At 50.7% G+C, this 17,702-nt stretch overlaps 1 protein-coding gene across 1 annotated transcript; it reads right to left on the bottom strand.

Moving 5' to 3' along the window:
* Positions 1–11,456: 11,456 nt before the first annotated feature.
* On the bottom strand, positions 11,457–17,083 carry GINS3 (GINS complex subunit 3). Its single transcript, XM_051801812.1, has 3 exons — positions 16,836–17,083; positions 15,930–16,163; positions 11,457–13,318 (listed from the first exon to the last, which is right to left on the bottom strand). Exons 1-3 carry the CDS (start codon positions 17,007–17,009, stop codon positions 13,088–13,090), a joined length of 639 nt encoding a protein of 212 aa, XP_051657772.1. The 5' UTR covers positions 17,010–17,083; the 3' UTR covers positions 11,457–13,087.
* Positions 17,084–17,702: the final 619 nt, after the last annotated feature.

Below are 17,702 nucleotides of genomic sequence, written 5' to 3' on the forward strand. Positions count from 1 at the left end.
GCCATGAAGGACAAAGGGCCTGGGAGTATCCAGGAAAAGAAACACGGATGACCTGAGGGTCCTCCGAAACATGGGAATGCAGGTTCCCCTGAGCATGGGGTGGTCATGGTCAAGGGGGTCGGTGGTCCTGGGATAAGGAGGACCTGTGCAGTGAGGGTCAGCACAGCAGGGCTGTCATGGTCTGGAGGTGCCAGGGAGTGCAGATGGTGATAGTCATGGAGTCTGAAGGAACACCCAAGAGTGAAGGCCATGACTGGGGGCATGACTGCCCCCTCATATTGATGCTGGGGGTGTTGGGTGGCAGCTGTTTGGGGCAGAGCAGGAGGTTCTGAATCACCTGAATTGTTCTGAATTGGGACAGCTGGTCCAGTGAGGATAGAGGGTCCTAGCCTGCCTCTAGAGCAAGGGCTGAATTCCACTTGTTTCTAAGCTGGGCAGACCCATTCTGCCACTGTTCCTTCCTCTGTGCCTCTTTGGTATCACATTAATTCATTTTTTTCCCCACAGTTAGGGATGTAACAGCCTCCACTCCCAAGTTGCCTGAGGAAACTGCACAGGACATGCCATCCAAAACTGGCTCTTCCTAAAACAACCCCATGGGGAGCTGCTGAGGACCCCATCACCTCCCCTCAGTGTGCCTGGTTCATCAGCACCTGGGTTGAATCAGACCTCAGCCTCATCACTCCTCAGCCACGGTGGCAACAAACCCCTCTGCTTTGGGGCACCTTTCACTGCTGGGCACCTTGAGAGAGTGGCCATGGGCAGCTCATCCTACAAACAGCTGCTGAGGGGCTGGAGGAAGGTCTGCCCATGCAGACATTCATCTCCATCCCCAGTACATCCGTTTTAACAGCTTGTCCCAGGCTTTTTGGATGGCGACCAGTTTTCAGCTGATTTCAACCTCTCCCGCTGAGTCACCAAGAGCTCTGCATCCAGGCTGCCTTCGCCCTCTCACCTCAAGGGGAGGAAAAGCCCGTGATGTCAGGGAGCTCAGGGACCCTTTAATCCCTCAACTAGGAGCCAGCCCAGCCCCCAGCACTTAAATGGGGCCAGATCTTCCCTGCATCCAGGGCTGCCTTTCACTCTCTTCTGTGGGTCCAGCAGCCAAGGCGTTTCCTCTGAACTGGTCAGGGATGAGATATGGTTGGATTCAGATCTTCCTGGCATTGGGCGAATTTAAACCTCCCTCTCTTTCAGTTGCCAGGGATCTCTATGGGAATAAACCATTTTTCATGCTTGGGATTTATCTCCTGCTCACCAGTCATGCCTGCAAGTGATGAGGCAGAGGGGCCAGAACTGCTGAACCCATTGATGCCATCGATGGCAAGAGGGAGGTGGCAGGACTCCGGAAGAAACCTGGAGAGATTTTATGAAAAAGAAGGAAAAGTCCGTAAAACTCTAACAAAAATGTTCCAGGATGATCCCATTCCTCCTCAAAGCTCCTGCTGCAAGAAGCACAGTGCTGTCTTGACCTGGCAGAAGTGAGTTGGGATGCCTAACCCCACTGCAGGTACCTCTGCACCCCTTGGCCACCCTCCCCACAGTGGCACCCAGCGCTGGCAGTGCCACAAGGACCCATCCTGTGGAGAAAGCTGGTGATGGACAGAGCACACAGCTGCCAGCAGCAGAGAGGGACCACAGACGTGACCAGCAAGGGAAGCAGAGGTCTGAATCCAAGCCCTGAGACAGGCCAGGGTTTGACACACATCTGACAGCCCCAGGCTGCATCCTGTGCCGCACACAGGACTAATTTGGGGGCAGGAGGAGAAGCAGCCTGGGGCAACTGTGCTGGCTGCCCATGTTGGCTGTGCAGGGGATCAGTGCAATCAATGGCCTGTATCGAAGGGTTTCACGGGGATTCGGTTCCTCCCCGAGGCACACACAGCCCAGTGACGATGTGCAGCAGAGTCAGAGCTAAATTTAGCCTCAGTTGTGCGTGAGTGTGATGTTTTTATTGTTGCCCTTAAATAAACACATTGTTTGGAGCATGTGGCTTCTGGTTCTGCCTTGCTCAGCTCCGGACCTTTGATGGGCTGTTTCAGTCAAGCTGCTCAAAAGAGGGAGAAACAAGGAGAATTAGCAGTTGGTGAGATATATCCCAAGGACTTATTTTCAGAAACGCCCAGGAGCCATCTCCCAGAAACCAGCAGTGTGCTGGTGTGACTTTGGTGGCTGTGGGGAGGTGCTTGTGCTGAGGAAGAGGTTTCTGCTAGTTAGAGCTGCTCCATGGGCATGGGATCACATGCTGGAGCCATGGCCATAGTGATGGAGCTACCAGGCTGGCTTGGGCTGGAGGCAGCAGTGCTGGAGTACCAGCTGTTGGTGATGGGCCCCCTCCTGCATCCCACCTAGGATGGGCATCCCACGCCTAGGGCAGGCACAGTCTGCCCCAGCTTTCCATCGGCAAGGTAGCAAAAGGCCCACAGTTTGCTGGCCCCAAAATAATCAGTCAGAATGACAGCGGGGCAACTGGACCTTGGGCACCTCAAAAGAGACACCTCAAACCCTGCCCAGAGCTCCCAGATTGGTCCCGGGACATGTTGGTCCCCCCAGAACTGCTGGGCTTCATGCAGGACAAGGGGAGGCTGCACCGTGGCACTGCCTGTGTGTGAGCTCAGGGCTCGGGCTGTGGGCAGGGACAGGGGCAGACAGGAGCCAGCCCTGCTGCTCCACAGCCTGACACCACACATTCCACTGAAGCTGCCTGGGAAGGTACAATCCTGCATGGAGCTCAGCATTGTCTCCCTGCAATGCAGCCCATGAGCCCAGGACAGGGAGCACGGCCTCCGTGACCTGGTGCAGGGCAGAGTGTGCCCTGTATGCCCCACAAAGCATGTGCTGGGGCTGGAGAGCTGCCAGTCCCCCCTGGCTGCCTCCTGCCCTCCAAACACTGGGCTACCAGTAATTTTCCATCCTGGCTGCGGGCTCTGCCCTAACGAGATGTTCTCCTATGTCCCTCTAATAGGGCTGGGCCCCATTCAAATTTCTCTGTTCATTTAAACCCTGAGTCCCCCCCCTTTTTGCTGCTTGAGCCTCCCAGCAGTTCTGCAGGATGGCTGCTCCTCCGAGCCCTGTTCCTCCCTGTGCTCACAACCCCTCTGCCTCAGGGCAATGGGATGATTTTGTCCAAAAGCCAGAAGAAAAAAAAAAGCCCAACAACCAGCCAAGAAAAATTCCCATGGCTCAGCTGCACTCGGGCCAGGAACAAGGCAGCCCTGGGGACTTCACGGTCAGCTGTTTCCAAAGCTGCCTCTGCACAGGCACCTCTGTCTGGAATTGAAGGTCTGGGTCCATCAGCTGCACTGATCAGCCAAGCATGTCAGAGCAAAGTTGATTTACAGAGGAAGGTACCTGGCCCTGGAGCACAATGTGCCCACAGCATGTGTGCAGCACTGCACTGACTTAAACTCCTTCTCTCAGTGATGAAGCTGCTCAACTCTGATTTCAGCTTAGGTGTTCCCTTTGTGGGTCTGGAGAGCCACCCACCAACAGGAGACACCTCTTCTGGAGGTCCCATTCCCATTCCCCAGAGCACACTCACAGCCCCTCTGTGACTTTCTGGGCTGCCTTTGGGCCCACGGGGCAACCTCCTGCCCATCTCTCTGGAGCAGCCCCCTCCCTCCCTTCCTGCCTCCTCCCAGCCACAGGAGCAGCAGCAGTGCCCGGTCCTGCTGTGCTGCTTCTGTCACAGCTGCATTTCAGAGCCAAGCCAGGCTTTAAATAAATACCTGTCAGCAGAGCCAAGCCCAGGGCTCAGAGTGACGGCATGTGTGTGTTTAGCAAGTTGATAGGCGTGAGACAGAGCAGAGACAGCAGGGTCTCTCTCTTCAGAGGCCAGAGGCTGGCACATTCTCAAAGGCAGCATTAATCAGCATTTTCAATTGCACAGCACCTGTCACAATGGAGCAAAGTTGCCCACCCTTTCCTTCCTCTGGAGAACGGGATAATGCCCTTTCCAAGGGCTGACTTCTCTGGCTGCAAACTGCTGTGATGGTTTAGGGGCAGGGAGATGGATTGGGAAGATTCAACTGTTCTCAAGAGTTTCCAGTTTCCCCAATCTCAAACTGTGTTTTGGGGACACAGGGGACAGGCATGCATGGGCTGCAGCTCCACTGGCTGGTTATGTGCAGCGTGGCCAGGAGTTGGGGATGGGGTCCCACTCCTGCCTGGGTACCAGGGGGTCCCACAAGCACATACCAAAGTCACCTCATGGTGACACCAGGACGTGGCAGCAGCTGAGGGCACTTGGGTCTCGGAACACATATCACTTTCCCAGGAGTGTGGAGGCCCTCAGGCTGGCCAAGGAGATTTTTTAAAGCAGATTATATTTGTCTTCTAATACTGGAAAGATAAGAAGCAAGCACAGGTGAGCTCAGCAACCCTCCCACTGAGATAGCAAAATGCTGCTGATCCCTGCACAAGGCTGGATCTGGGTTTTCCCCTCTGTGCTCTAGCTGCAGCCCATTGCCTGCAGGCTGCCCATGAAAAGAAGCTGCTCTAGCTCAAACCTCTGCCTGGCTGGACACAGATGTCCCTGAGGGGGTCTCTCAGGGAGTCTTGCAGATGGTCACAGAAGCCCTGGGTGGCTTTGGCCCTCCTGTGCTTCTGCGGGCAGAGATTGATCCAGGCAAGCAAAGCCTGCTCCGTTTGTGCTGCCCAGACTCCCAGGACCTCATCAGCACATCCAAAATAAAGCCAGGCAGGGGCCTTGGCCCAGCTTCTTGAGTGGGTGGCAGAACCAAGGAAGGTCTGTCACAGAGGAGGGACAGCAAAGCCTTGGGCAAAACCAGAGGGGGAATGAATTCCCTGTGCTTGGGTGTGGGAGGAGGACTGGAGGGCTGGGGGCTTCCTCAGGTCACAGGAGTCTGGAGCATCAGGGGTTTTCCAGGGGTGCCTGGGTCAGGAGGGGATGCAGCAGGGCAGAACAGTAGACATAGGAAGGGTTCCAGCACAGACAGTCCTTGCCCAGGCAGAAGAAGGTGTCTGGAGGGGCCCAAGCAGCCACCTGCAGTCTTTCCTCCTTGCTGGTCCCAAAAGCCTTTTCACAGGAGCAGCCACCCAGCTCCCCTTGCCTGCACCCCACCAGCTCTGCCCCCGACCTTCTCCTTGGCCCTCAGCTGATCAATACCTCTGGCTCTGGGGGGATCCATCAATCCTAACGATTTCATCCCACTTCTCACTAATGCACTCTCCCATTGCACTGCATTTGGGCCACGGAGCTGGCAGATGCTGGGAGAGAGGCTGAGGGCTGGCTAAAGGCATGTCACCACTGTCCCAGGACAGCACTTTAACCCTTTGCAACACAGCCCTCTCCACCAGAAGCAGGTCTTCATCTCTTCCTCCCACAGCTCCTGGCTCACACGACAACCATAAACCTTCCTCTCTCAGCTCTCCAGCTCCTTGGAAAGGCACGTTCAGTATGTTTTGAGTGCCCCAGCCAGGATCTTGGAGCTTTTAACCAAAACCCACTAATTTTTCTTCACAGTCTCTCATTGCTTTTTCACTCAACAATTGCTCCTCTCTGGAGAGCCTCCATCAAACTCCCTGGCAGCTTGTCCCCTCCTTCCCTTTTTATCCCTGGCCCTTGTAGGAGAAGCACAAGACAAAACTAAGATGAAGTCACCAAGCTGCTTTAGGGAGAGCTGGATGCCAGGTGCTGTCCTGGCCCCCAGCTTGGGGGTTTTACATCCAGTCCTTGTGTCCAACAGCCCTGGAAAGGGTGGGTTGCACCAGTGGGTGCCAGATACCCATCCAGACCCACTTCCCTTCCACCCTCCAGGTTCTCCCGAGTCAGGGGGTTGCACATCCCCGGGGTAAAATCACCCTTGATGTTGCTGCTGCCTGTGTGACCCTACTGCTGGTTTACAGCTGATCCTGGCAGGGCTTCTGGAGTCCCATCCCACATGCTGGGCTGGACCAGACAGGGGGCTCTGACCCAGCCTGGCACTGACCTTTGCTGTGAATCTGATCACACGCACCCCATCAATAACTGAGTGCAGGATAACGAAATGAGCTGTCACAGCCAATTAACATGCTGGGCTTAATCGGCTTGTGGGCTTTCAGGGAGGAGGTCAGGGGGCTGGCTCCAGGCTGAAGGGGCCAGGGAGAGGCAGGGTGAGGGGTTCCATGGATCATATGGCTGTGGCATCATCTCCCTGGTGTGGGGACACCCCAGCCCCGGGCAGAGCCAGCAGAGAGGGATGGGCAGCAGCGGGGTGACTGGTGTCAGACACCCCACACAGGGCTTTGGCCCCAGGGCAGACCCTCTCGCTAGGAGAGCAGCCAGCCACAATTGCCAAACCCAAAAGGGTTCCACTTAAAGCCAGGAGGGATCTCAGTGGCTGTTGCTGAGTGCCTCTCAATTAATTAGCATCCTGCTGATTCTACAATTGAGGCGATTGCTCAGGAGATTAAATCGGTCTCTGCCATGAAGCAGATGCTGTTCCCAAGGCCTGATTCGCAGTGATTTTCCTTTTCCTGTGCTGTCCTGCCCTGTTGACTCAGCTGAAGCTCCGGGGTGCTGGGCACAGCCTGGTCAGCCAGGAGGGTGGTATTGCTCAGTTAAATGCCACTGCATGCCCAGGGAGGGCTCGCTTGGAGGATGCTGGTGTGAATCCAGAGCAGTGCTCATCAGGGGAGGCCTGGCCATCCAGGGAGGCCACGATCTGTTCACCCCATTCTGCCTGCATCAGCAGGGACAGGCTCACAGCCAGGCAGCTAGAGCTGCATTTGTGCACCCGAGAGCCCAAACTGAAAGGAAAAATCACAGCTCAGCCTCCAGGCTTAGTAAGTCCACCATGACTGCAATGAACCCTGCTGATTTGGTGCAAATCTGGGGTAACACTGCTGGTCTCACTAGAGCCAGCCCAAATTCATGGGCAGTACAGTAGAGGCTTGGCTCCACTCCATCAGCACTCCTTGGGTCTCCACCAGCACAGCTGAGGGGAAGACTTTTCTCTGAAAGTCTTTGCAAAGGGGACTCCCACCAGTGACTTTGTTAACAGTGCCCAGGGGCTGTGCATGGCTCCCCTGCCATGCCCAGGAGCCCTCCACTCCCTACCCCCTGATGCAGAGCTGCCCCAACAGTAAAAGTGGCCATTCAGCCACCCATGGGCACAAAGAGCAGTTAGGAAAGAGGCTGCAGGATCCACCAGCTCCCACTCCTCCAGGGGTCAATTAAACACCCAAAACCCAGGAATTTCGTATTTGTAAGAGAGGTGAAGGGAAGAAACTCATCTTAAGTCCTTGCTGTGATGGGAGTCTGTGTGCTAAGATACACCCACCCTGCTGAAGATGATCCCACAGCAAGAGAAACAGGCACATTTGAGGACTGCTTTGATGGCACTTGATAACTGCATCTGCTTTACTGCTTCCTCCCAAGTGCACAGCTGCCAAGCTCCCCAGCCACAGGATGATGTCCTCCTGTGGTCACCTCCTCACTCCACTTTTGCCCTAATGCCTGAGAAAAAAAAAAAAAAGGCACATTGCATCCCAAGCATTTTGCAGCTTCTTGGTCTGAAGTCGGGGAAAAAACTGTCTTTTATGTCCAGCAAAGGTTTGCAAGGGTTTGTCACAATCCTCCTTGTGCTTCTGCCTTCCCTAAGGAGAACCCAGGGCCCTCAAAGGACCAACAGGACAGCTAGAGACAAGTTCAGTCTTACAAGCCACACAAGCTGAGAGAGGAGTTTTCAACCTCCATTTGCTTTTTGTCACATTTTTTGGTATCACAACATCACAACAGAGATGGAACAGCACCATCATGACCCTCAGGAGACATCTCCGTTCCTATTCCTAGGCACAGAGAAATCTGAGGGGAGTAAGCCTGGGACTGTCTTGCAGTTTCTCAAGCTCAGCTGCAGGAAAACTGGTATTTCTTAAAGCTATTTTTCACTGATTTTACAGGATCCCAGCATAAACTGAAGACAGTTTCCAAGCTTTAAAGCAATTTTCACCCTACAGGTCCCTCCTCCATTTCTTAGGCTAATTGAAGGTAACATGGTTTTAATGAGTAGCTGTCAAGAGGAACTTGAGCCTGAAACAGAGACAAGAGCAGCATGCAGAGCATTTGAGTGCCATGACTCCAGCATAGTTCTGATACCACAACATCAGGCATTAAAGACACACTAAGAAGAGAACAGCAGTATGAAACGGTCCTGGGGTGCTGCTGCACTCCTACACCTTCCAGCTAGAGATGGAGAGAAGCAGGTTCCATGGTTCATATTTCCAAGGGGGCTGAGCTGATGAGCAGAGGAACCTCCCCTTCCCTCAGGGAATGCCAGCTGCTTTCCCCGTGACTTCAGCATCCTGAATGCCACATCCTGACCCAGCAGGATGCAGTGCTGCAGATGTGGCCCTGCCCAGGAACGTGCACCAAGGCAGCCCCATCCCTCACCTGCTGCCTCAGCACAATGTGCTGCTCCCCTGAGATACCGTGCCTGGAACTCTGCACCCAGACCCAGGCCCAACCAGAGAGCACCCTGAGGTGGAACACACTGCACTCTGCAAACCCCATCTGTGTCCCTACAGGCTCCTCACACCCCAAACCCTGCTCAGCCCAGCTGCTGCTCATGCCTTGCCTCAACCCAGCAGAGGAAAAGTGGCTTCTGTCCTAAAACACAAGGGATTTCTGCCTTTACACAGGTTTAGCTGAGAAACCCGAAGAAGGTACATTTTCCCCAAGGTGTGGGGGAGCACTGCAAAGAGCTGTAAGTCCTCATAAAGGCTAACAAAAGGCAAAAGACCACTGTGTCCTGCCAATCCAGACAGAAAGGATACTAAGGCCACTGGCACTGCATGGCAGCCTGCCACGAGGAATAACTCTTCAAAAATAGAAGCATGCTAATCTCAGGAACCTGCTGGTATTGTCAATGACATTAATGAAGTGTTTTGAAAATCAGAACAAATGCCTTGGCTTTTTGGGGCTGTGCCACCCCTTGTAATCTTCCACACCAGCCGAGGAGTGGTCTGGGGGCAGCCACTGCTCCTGTGCTGCTCTGCTCCCCTGGGAGCAGCCCCCTGGGAGCAGCAGCCTGGGGTCAGCTCTGGCAGGATCCCAGCGAGCTTGGAGCCTGCACAGGGAAGCCTGGCCAGCCCTCAGGGAAGAGGCTCCCCGGAGCAATTTCCTCTGTGAAGCAAACCCAACCAAGCACACTCAGTGGAAACAGTGCCCAGGGGAGGTGGGAGCTCACTGTCTCCTCTTCCCTTCCTTTCAGTCCTTGTCTAAAGCCCCCTCTGGGTTCTTTTTCACTCTCTCCAGCTCCTGCCTCCTCCTCTCTTCTATCTGCAGTTTATCTCCTGAGATGTTACACTGTTTACAATGGTAAGTGGAGGCACTGGAGAATGGCTTCAAATGCTGGGGAACTGCACTGAATACTGACCTGCCCCCTGAGAGCCTCCCCCTCTCCCTTCCTCCCCTGCTTCCCATCCTCTCCCCTCTCATCTCCTGCCCAAGCAGACCCAAAGGGATCACTGTGGCTGACATTCCCTGCCTTGCTCCATGCAGCTGCCTGCCTCCCCAGGCACACTGCTCCTATGGCCAAATAGGGTTCTCCTTACTTACAGCCAAAAGCAGTTATGGTGGGACCTGCACAAAGCCAATGGCTTAAGCTCAGACTTGAATTAGATTGCTTCATCAGCACAAATCACAGCAGGTTACACCCACTAGAGTTCAGCTCCCAAAGCCAGTCCTGCAAAGCAAAACTATCAGACCTAAGTTGGAGCACACACAGCCTTCCCCCATCACTCATTCATGTGACAGGATGAAACCAGAGCAGTCTGTTATCCTTGCACCAGTTTTTGCCCAAAGTCCCGACAGTTCTGCTCAGGATTTTGTGCTCAGGCTCCATCAGCTCTAGGAAATGCACTGCTGTGCAGGCACGATCAGGAAAACAGAACTGTGGGCTGAGCACTGCCCACTTGGCCACCCTGCAGGGTAGGGGAGAAGAGCAGAGAGTGGGAAAAGCACTTATAAGTTATCAGATATGTGGCAGCCTTGAAGAAGCTTAGCAGTAAGGGTTTAATGGGACTGACCAAGGAAACCAGAATGATTTCTGAGATGGGGAATCTTTTAGCTCTGACAAGCACTTATCAAGTAGGCATCTGAGCTCTGGCAGATGCAGCAGAGCAGTGGAAATCTGGTTGGCATATTTGCTGTAGCACTGCCTACAAACCAGAGGACAAAACACTCTCAGTAAGGGAGTGTTACCTTCACTTGCCAAGAAACTGAGGCAAGGAACAGCTTTGGGTGGCCTCCTGCCAGGCAGAGGCAGTGCTAGATGAATAGCTAGGTTTATTTAAAAAATCATCAACTCCTGTGCCATGTGCTGTGTTCCTGGACAATGTGTTTTATAAAAGGCACATCTGGGGACAGAGGCAGCTCTGTGAGAAGAAAGCATTCACACCGTGAATTCACACTGCCTCTACTGAATTACATCACATCTCTGCTAAGTAACTGGTTCCATTAAAATATTGAATGAAGCTTTTGTAATGTCTGGTTACCAAAAAAATGGGTAGGAAATCACTGATAAAGATCAAAAAGGTTTGTGCTCCTAATTCAGCTGGGTGCCACCACTGTGCCTCTCATAAAAATAATATGTTGTGTTACAGTATGTCAGTTCTCAGAACATTTCTTCCTGCTGCTGCTCCTGGTTGCTGCTGGTGCAAATGACACCACCCATGGCTCCCAGGCTGGCAGGAGCAATCAACCTCTCCGTTCTCTGACCGAAAATAAATCAATGCCGGGGGACAAACTAAGACATTGTGCAGAGCAAAGGAGATAAAGGAAGAAACATGAGTGTTTTACAAAAAGGTATTTTAGATAGGTGAGAAACTGTGTGTGTGTGCTGGTTGCAGAGCTCTTTGTATTTAACTGGGATCAGCCCTCCACGGCTGCCACTCCGGCTTGAGAAAAACACACAGAGGAGATAAATGAGAGGAGCTGAGAGTTTTACAAGAAGTTAATGTGAAACCAATTGAAAAAAAGCTTCTTGTCACAGATGGACTTACACTTGCCTCCCTTGCAGCACTGAGCACAGCTCTGACATGGTACATGAAGTCTATTCCACAGTGCACAGCCACGTATGGATCCAGAGACAGCCAATTCCCACCTCCCACCCACCACTCTGCAACAAAGTCGAGGTAACATGGAGTCATCTCAGTCCATCTTGTGTTCCTAAAAATGCAATTTATGAAATCAATAGCATATTGACTGGCTGGCATAGTCTCTCCCACAACCTGAGCAAGGAGCCAGTACCCACATGGGATAACTCAGACAGGAATTACTTCTACCCTCACATGACTGCACAAATGTAGCTCCCCACTGCACTACCTGTAAGAGCAGGATGATAGAAGCAGGATTGCATTATGTGTCATGGCCACACTTTATAAAAGACCTGGACTTTTCAATTTGATTTTTCTGCTGCAGGACGATTAGCAACAGACTTTTCAAACTACGAGCATTTCCTTACAAAATATTTATTCAGCATAAAAATTCAGAAATGGACAACAGACAAAAGCTTCATGAAAATGCATAAGCTATTATGTGCCATTAAGTCATTAAGTGCAGCAGCATTTGACCCTGCCACATACTTAAAATAATTTTGTCAGGCACAGTTTCCAATCAGTCTCCTGTGGCAGGACAGCTGGCCTCCTGCAGCTGAGGTGGAGTCACCAAGATGTCTGTGAAGCCAGAACACTGCCCCTCTCACCACCTCCACAGGGTGAGCTTGAACTTCTCTGGCCAAGGAACGGCCACACACCTTCTGTACTTGTTTGAAGCATCCGATATCCAGGTGCATCTGCAAGTCCAGTAACAACTCCTCAGAGATCTGGATCTTGGTGTCACCTCCCAGTAACTCCCACAGAAGAGGAAGTGCTCAGTATCATCAGGATCTGGCTCCTCCACTTAGATATTCTGCAAGGTCCACCTTCTACAGAGACTTAGAAGCACCCATAAGATGTCTCATACCTGCTTCCAAAGGACAACCATCCTGATAACTGCAGGAACCAAGTCCTATGGAGATAACCATCTGTTTTCTGTCTGCAATCCAGTGAGACTTCAGATGATCTAGGTTTAAGGGCATCCACCACTGTGCTGTTTAGCAAGTTCCAAATCCAGTCACTTTTACTGGCAAGGATGACACTTAATAGGGTCATTTTGCTAGGATCATTTAGATGGATCAAAAGGAAGGAAACTCAGTTCATTTGCTCTGTCCCTTCTACTAACCAAATTTAGTAATCAAAAGAATTTCTCATGGGAAAACAGATAGCTCAGAGGTTGATAATGGGGGAGAATTTCCATTTTCTTGCCTTCTGCTGTCTCCTCTAAAATACCCCTCACAGAGACACATCCATCACAAAAGCCACTGGCATCAAACAGGAACATTCTCTACCCTGTGCAGCACCAAGGTCACAAGAGTCAAAAAGGGAGAGAGAGGACAAGGCAGCACATGAGACCTGTGCTACCACTTGTTATGTGGGTTTGAGGAGGTATTTTTCTCCCGGGCACTGTGTACAGAAGTCAGCAAAGCAAAACATTCCTGCCTCACAAAGAGTACCTGTTCCACCACAGTGTGTAAGAAATGAAAAAAAAAAATTAATGCTGCTTGCACTGCATTTTTTTCCACATCACTGGGGCTCTCCAAAGAACAGGGAACCTGGAAACAGTTGTTCAAAAAAATCAACAGCTGTTTCCAGGAGGTTGGAAGGGGAAGGGCAAGACAAGATACATAAATTACACTTTCTTCCAGATCTGGTATTGTAAACATCAATTTGGAAGAATAATAAATATTAATTACCCTTTTAGAAAATCCTCTCATAGCCTTTCAGCCACCTAGCAAACACTTTATCTGCAAATCCTCAGGAGTGCAATGAGTAAGCTGTAAAGCTATTCAGTGATGTCATGTGATCTATTTTTTATGCCCTTGCCCTCTGCCTTTAAAATTTGCACTAGTCCAATCCAAAGATGTTACAGAGAATTCCCATTAATGGACAGGGAGCCTGCCCCTCCCCAAATTGATTCACTTTTCTGTGACAGACAGGCTGCAAATCTCTCCGTGTCGCCCACTGTAGCTTCGTGTTCTTGAGGCTTTTAACCATCCACTTCCGTGAACTTTCTCTTCCCGTAGTTCTGGACCAGACTGGAAGCTGTGATTTGAGAAGCCTGTCCCTTTTCCCAGCACTGGAAATCATTCAGCCCTTTCTGGCCAACCTGAAACAAAGCTCGTTCCAGCTCATCCAGCCGGGCCACCAGCGCCGACGTGTCCTCGTTGTAGGCGTTCTGAGAGGAGTCCATGATGCGACGGAAACGGCTGATGAACGTCTGAAAGGTGATGAAACACAGTTACTGACAGCTGACACAGAGGCCCCCTCAGCCCAAATGCTGCAGGCCCGAGCTTTCAAGACTGAAAAGCCAAAGGTTCAGGCTCCAGTTCACAACCAGCCCACGGTCTGCAACCAGCACTTATTAACCTTGGATACAAAGACAAAACCACACCGTGCCTGAGCTGGGAGAGCAGGTGCCTGATATACTTGGATGGGAAGCAAACACAATTAGATTTTGGCTGCTTCAGGCTGGAGGAGACCACAGGGCACAACACACAATCCACTCCATCTCACTTCACAAGCAACTGTTGCTTTAGAGCGGGTGGAATGAATCTCATGCCACAGCAGCTGCTGCAGGAACGTACAGGCTGCAACTTGTGAACAACTTGGCAGTTCAGCCAAAATGCTACTGAAAAGTGGGTTTTTTCAGTATGCTAGAAAAATTATGCTAGAAAAACACTTAGCTGTTACAAAAGTCAAAAAAACCTCTAATCTACGACTTATAAATATCATCTTCAAAAGTTAAGCAACAAGACATATTTAAGGATTTTTACTTCCCTCTCTGTCTTTACTTTTGGGAGTAAAAAGGGTCAAAACTCTTTGAAAACTGTGCTGTGTTATTTCAGAAGCTGATTTTAGAATCATCAGAACTTAGAGGAGAAATATAAATTAATAACTCTCACTTTCACTGTGTCACCAAACAGTTATACTTTGCATTTATTGTTCCTGAATATCTCAGAGAGGTTTTTTTTTTTTCAGTTTGTTCATTTTTCAAGTCAGCAAAACTCCCCTTCTGTTTGCTTTTAACAAAGCAAAAACCTTGTGTGCTTTGATTTTTCTGCCAATAAGTAATGAGTTCTACTGTGTTGGTTTTTTTTCCCTAAAATGTCCATTAGCAGAAGGAGAAAAGACAAGGAAAGGCGTGGTCACCTCCTCAATGCACAAAGCACGTTTTCAGTGGACAGCTCCAAGAAAACAGCAGCATTTTAAAGCCTCTCTGCATCAGCCTTAATGTAAAGTACAGAGAATGAAAAAAAAAATGCAACAGCAATCATCCCCAACCCACTTAGAGACCTGGCTGAAGAGATGTCAGAGCTGTTAGTGGTTATGGTTAAAAGCTCAGGGAGCACTGAAGTCCGGAAGCTGGCAAAGACGGAATCTATCCTTCAAAAGAGAAAAGGGGAGATGGAAAGGGAGGAAGGAAGAGCCAGGGAATTATAAATCCCTCAGTATCAATTGCTGGAAACATAATGGAACGAGTAGACTATACATAAACTTCTGCAAGAGAATAAAAGAGTAACAACCAGTGTGGACTTGCCAAGAACAAACTCCGAGGGACCAGCCTTGGTTCCTGTTGTGGAAGGATGCCAGGCCCTGCACAGGGAGGAAAACAGTGGAGGGGTATCTGCCATGGAGTGTTCTTGGAAGATTTAGCCAGGCCACCTCATAGATGGTTGGGAAAGACAACCATCACCCATAGCTCCTGTCAGGAGGGAAGAACACACTGAGTGGAGTTCCACAGGGGTCTGTCTGGAACCAAGTACTGTTTGAGTTGTTAATTAATAAGCTTACTAAAGGAATAGAAGTTGTGCTTATTAAATCAGCAAATAACATGCAGGAGAAGGAGGAGGAGGAGGACTGCAGGCATGCTGTGGAGCAGAACTCTAATTCATAACGATCCTGACAAATTAGAAAAGTGTAAAAACAATAGGATGTAATTCACCCAGGACTAACATAAGGTTTTGCATTAAGGCAGAAATAGGGAATTGTACAAAGTCAGGAAGAGCAACAGTTGTCTGTGTATGACACCTGTACCATCTCACTGTGGACTGCAGACCAACCACAGAGCAGTCACTGCATCGTGACAAACAAGATACTGCACCACGATGAACAATGAGCATCACAGCCTAAAAAGTTCACAAAGTAATCCTTTTGTTTTCATCAGCACAAGTCCTGAGCACGAGACTGTGCTGCTCAGGGCACGGCAGAGCGGATGCAGATCCACTGGAAAGATCCCAGACAGAAGGACAATCAGAGATTAGAAAACACAACCCACAGACAGATATCAAATGAACTGGGGCTGCTGCAGGAAGGAAGAGAATACTCTGTCCTCAGCATTTACTTTGTGCAAGACAAACAGAACAGAGCTTTGTATTGCTGTGAAGGAGCTTTGGTTTAGACATCAGAGCAAACCTGCTATGATTAGGGTGAAGAAGCACTGAAACAGATTGCCCAGAGCAGTGTGAGGTCTCATTGTTACCCAGCTTTAAAAACAGGGTAGAAAAACTGAAACAGTGAGTGAATTCATTCTGCCTTGCAGCGCAGGCACAATTAAATGACCTCACATCTCATCTAGTCCTGTTTTATAACACTTTTTGAAACAGTGTGGAAACTCCAGGCTAAAGTTACACTCCTGGATGCACACTTGAAGCTTCCAGCAGTAGCCAAGAGGGTCATCCTACAGTTTGATCTAGAAATTCATAATCAGTCCAGAAATCATCTGGATAAAACCAGGATATTTTTCCTGAAGACTGCTGAGCAGCTGGGAAAAACAGGAAGACAGAAAAATAATGCAAAACCAGATTTCAAGCCCTAGTTCAGATACTTGCCTGCAGGATACTCTGAGCTATCTCAGGATTCTCCGGATTGTCAAAATTCAGGAGCTGTGAGCCAAATCCATAGTAGTAGGGCCCCATTTTATGCAGATCGACCACATTGGCATCAGCACTGAACACTGTCCTCCAGGCTTCCTTGTAGATCTTTGGCAGTTCCACCGAAATGATTCTCCTTTTGCTGTCATGCAGCCCTTTAGCAAGCCACAGTGGGATTTCCAGCTTCGATCCCTGGAGGAATGAGAGAAACCAAGAATGAGAGAAACCAAAAGTTGTGCTTTCCATGAAAATACACATTAAGCAGCCCCGAAGACAGACGACGAACTTCATTAATGAAGATCCAGCATTACAGAAACACAGTTTTCTTTTCGGGACAGCCTGCTGTGACCGCAGCACAAACCAGACACGCTGTAGGGGCGTTATTACTGCAAGACTCGGTAAGCGGGGGGTTTTTATCGATGCTCTACAGCCTAATGATTGTCAGATTATTAAACAGCAGAAGGGAAAAAGAATAAAAATCAAAACCAAACCAAACAAAAACAAAACAAAAACAAAACAAACAAAAAACCAAAAACAAACAAAAACAAAACAAACAAAAACAAAACAAACAAAAACAAAACAAACAAAAACAAAACAAACAAAAACCAAACAAAAAACAAAAAAACAAACAAAAAAAACAAACAAACAAAAAAAAAAAAACCAAAAAAAAACCAAAAAAACCCCAAACATACAAAGTGCATACGATAAAAGTAAAAATAACTTTTAAAAAAAGTAGCGAGAAGCATCAATTTCATTGCGGTGACCACTGGGGGGTGGGACACGAAGTGAGGGCGAGGCGGCGGTCGGAGGGCATCCCGTATCCCCCCGGGGGCTGTTCCTGTCCCCGTCCCCGTCCCCCGTTACCTCCGGGACGGACTCGGCGCCGCCGGCCCCCTGCCCCAGCGCCAGGGCCAGGCGCGGCAGAGCGCTCTCGGCGCGCCCCGGCAGCTTCTCCTGCGACATCAGGATGTCGTCCAGCGATAGGAAATTCTCCTCCAGCCCCAGCCCGGGGCCCACCGGGAAATACGCCTCGGCCATGGCCCGGAGCGGCCCCGGGAGCGGCCCCGGGATCGGGACCCGCCGGGTCGGGGCTCCCGCGCAGCCCGCCCGGCACCGCCCGCCGCCCGCACCGCGCATGCGCGGCACCGGCAATGCGCGAAACCCGGCCTGGAGCGCGCCGGGATCGGGAATGGGGGGAAACAAGGACTGGATCGCCGCTGGAATCTCTAATGGGGAAAACCCGGACGGGATCGGGGCTGAGATCCAGAATGGGGGGAAACCCGGCATGGATTGGGACTGGAATCATGAATGGGAGGAGACCCAGGCTGGATCAGGGCTAGTATCTCTAAGGGGGGAAACCCGGCCTGGATCAAGGCTGGTATCGGGAATGGGGGAAAACCAGGACTGGATTAAGGCTGCAAGCTCTGATGGGGGAAACACGGACTGGAGCAGGGGGTGTGATCAGGAATGGGGGAAAACCTGGACTGGATTAGGGATGGAATCATGAATGGGGGAAACCCAGCCTGAATTGGGGCTGGAATCCAGAATCAGGGAAAGCCAGACATGACTGAGGTTGGAATCTGGAATGGGGGGAAACCCAGACATGACTGGGGGTGGGATCCTGAATGGGGGGAAAATTGAACTGGATTAGGGCCAGGATCAGGGGAAAATCTGACAAGGAACAGGGATTGGATTGGGAATGGAGCTGGAGGTGTGGATCCGCACAGCACC

Source organism: Manacus candei, unplaced genomic scaffold (genome assembly GCF_025592945.1).
Source record: "Manacus candei isolate 608988 ecotype Guabito, Panama unplaced genomic scaffold, ASM2559294v1 h1tg000053l, whole genome shotgun sequence".
Classification (NCBI taxonomy): domain Eukaryota; kingdom Metazoa; phylum Chordata; class Aves; order Passeriformes; family Pipridae; genus Manacus; species Manacus candei.

Coding starts and splice junctions, on each gene's coding strand:
- GINS3 (XM_051801812.1), bottom strand. CDS start 17,009: ATGGCCGAGGCGTATTTCCCGGTGGGCCCCGGGCTGGGGCTGGAGGAG. Junction 16,164..16,835: donor GCGCCGAGTCCGTCCCGGAG/GTAACGGGGGAC, acceptor TCATTCCTCCAG/GGATCGAAGCTGGAAATCCC. Junction 13,319..15,929: donor TAGCTCAGAGTATCCTGCAG/GCAAGTATCTGA, acceptor ATCACCTTTCAG/ACGTTCATCAGCCGTTTCCG.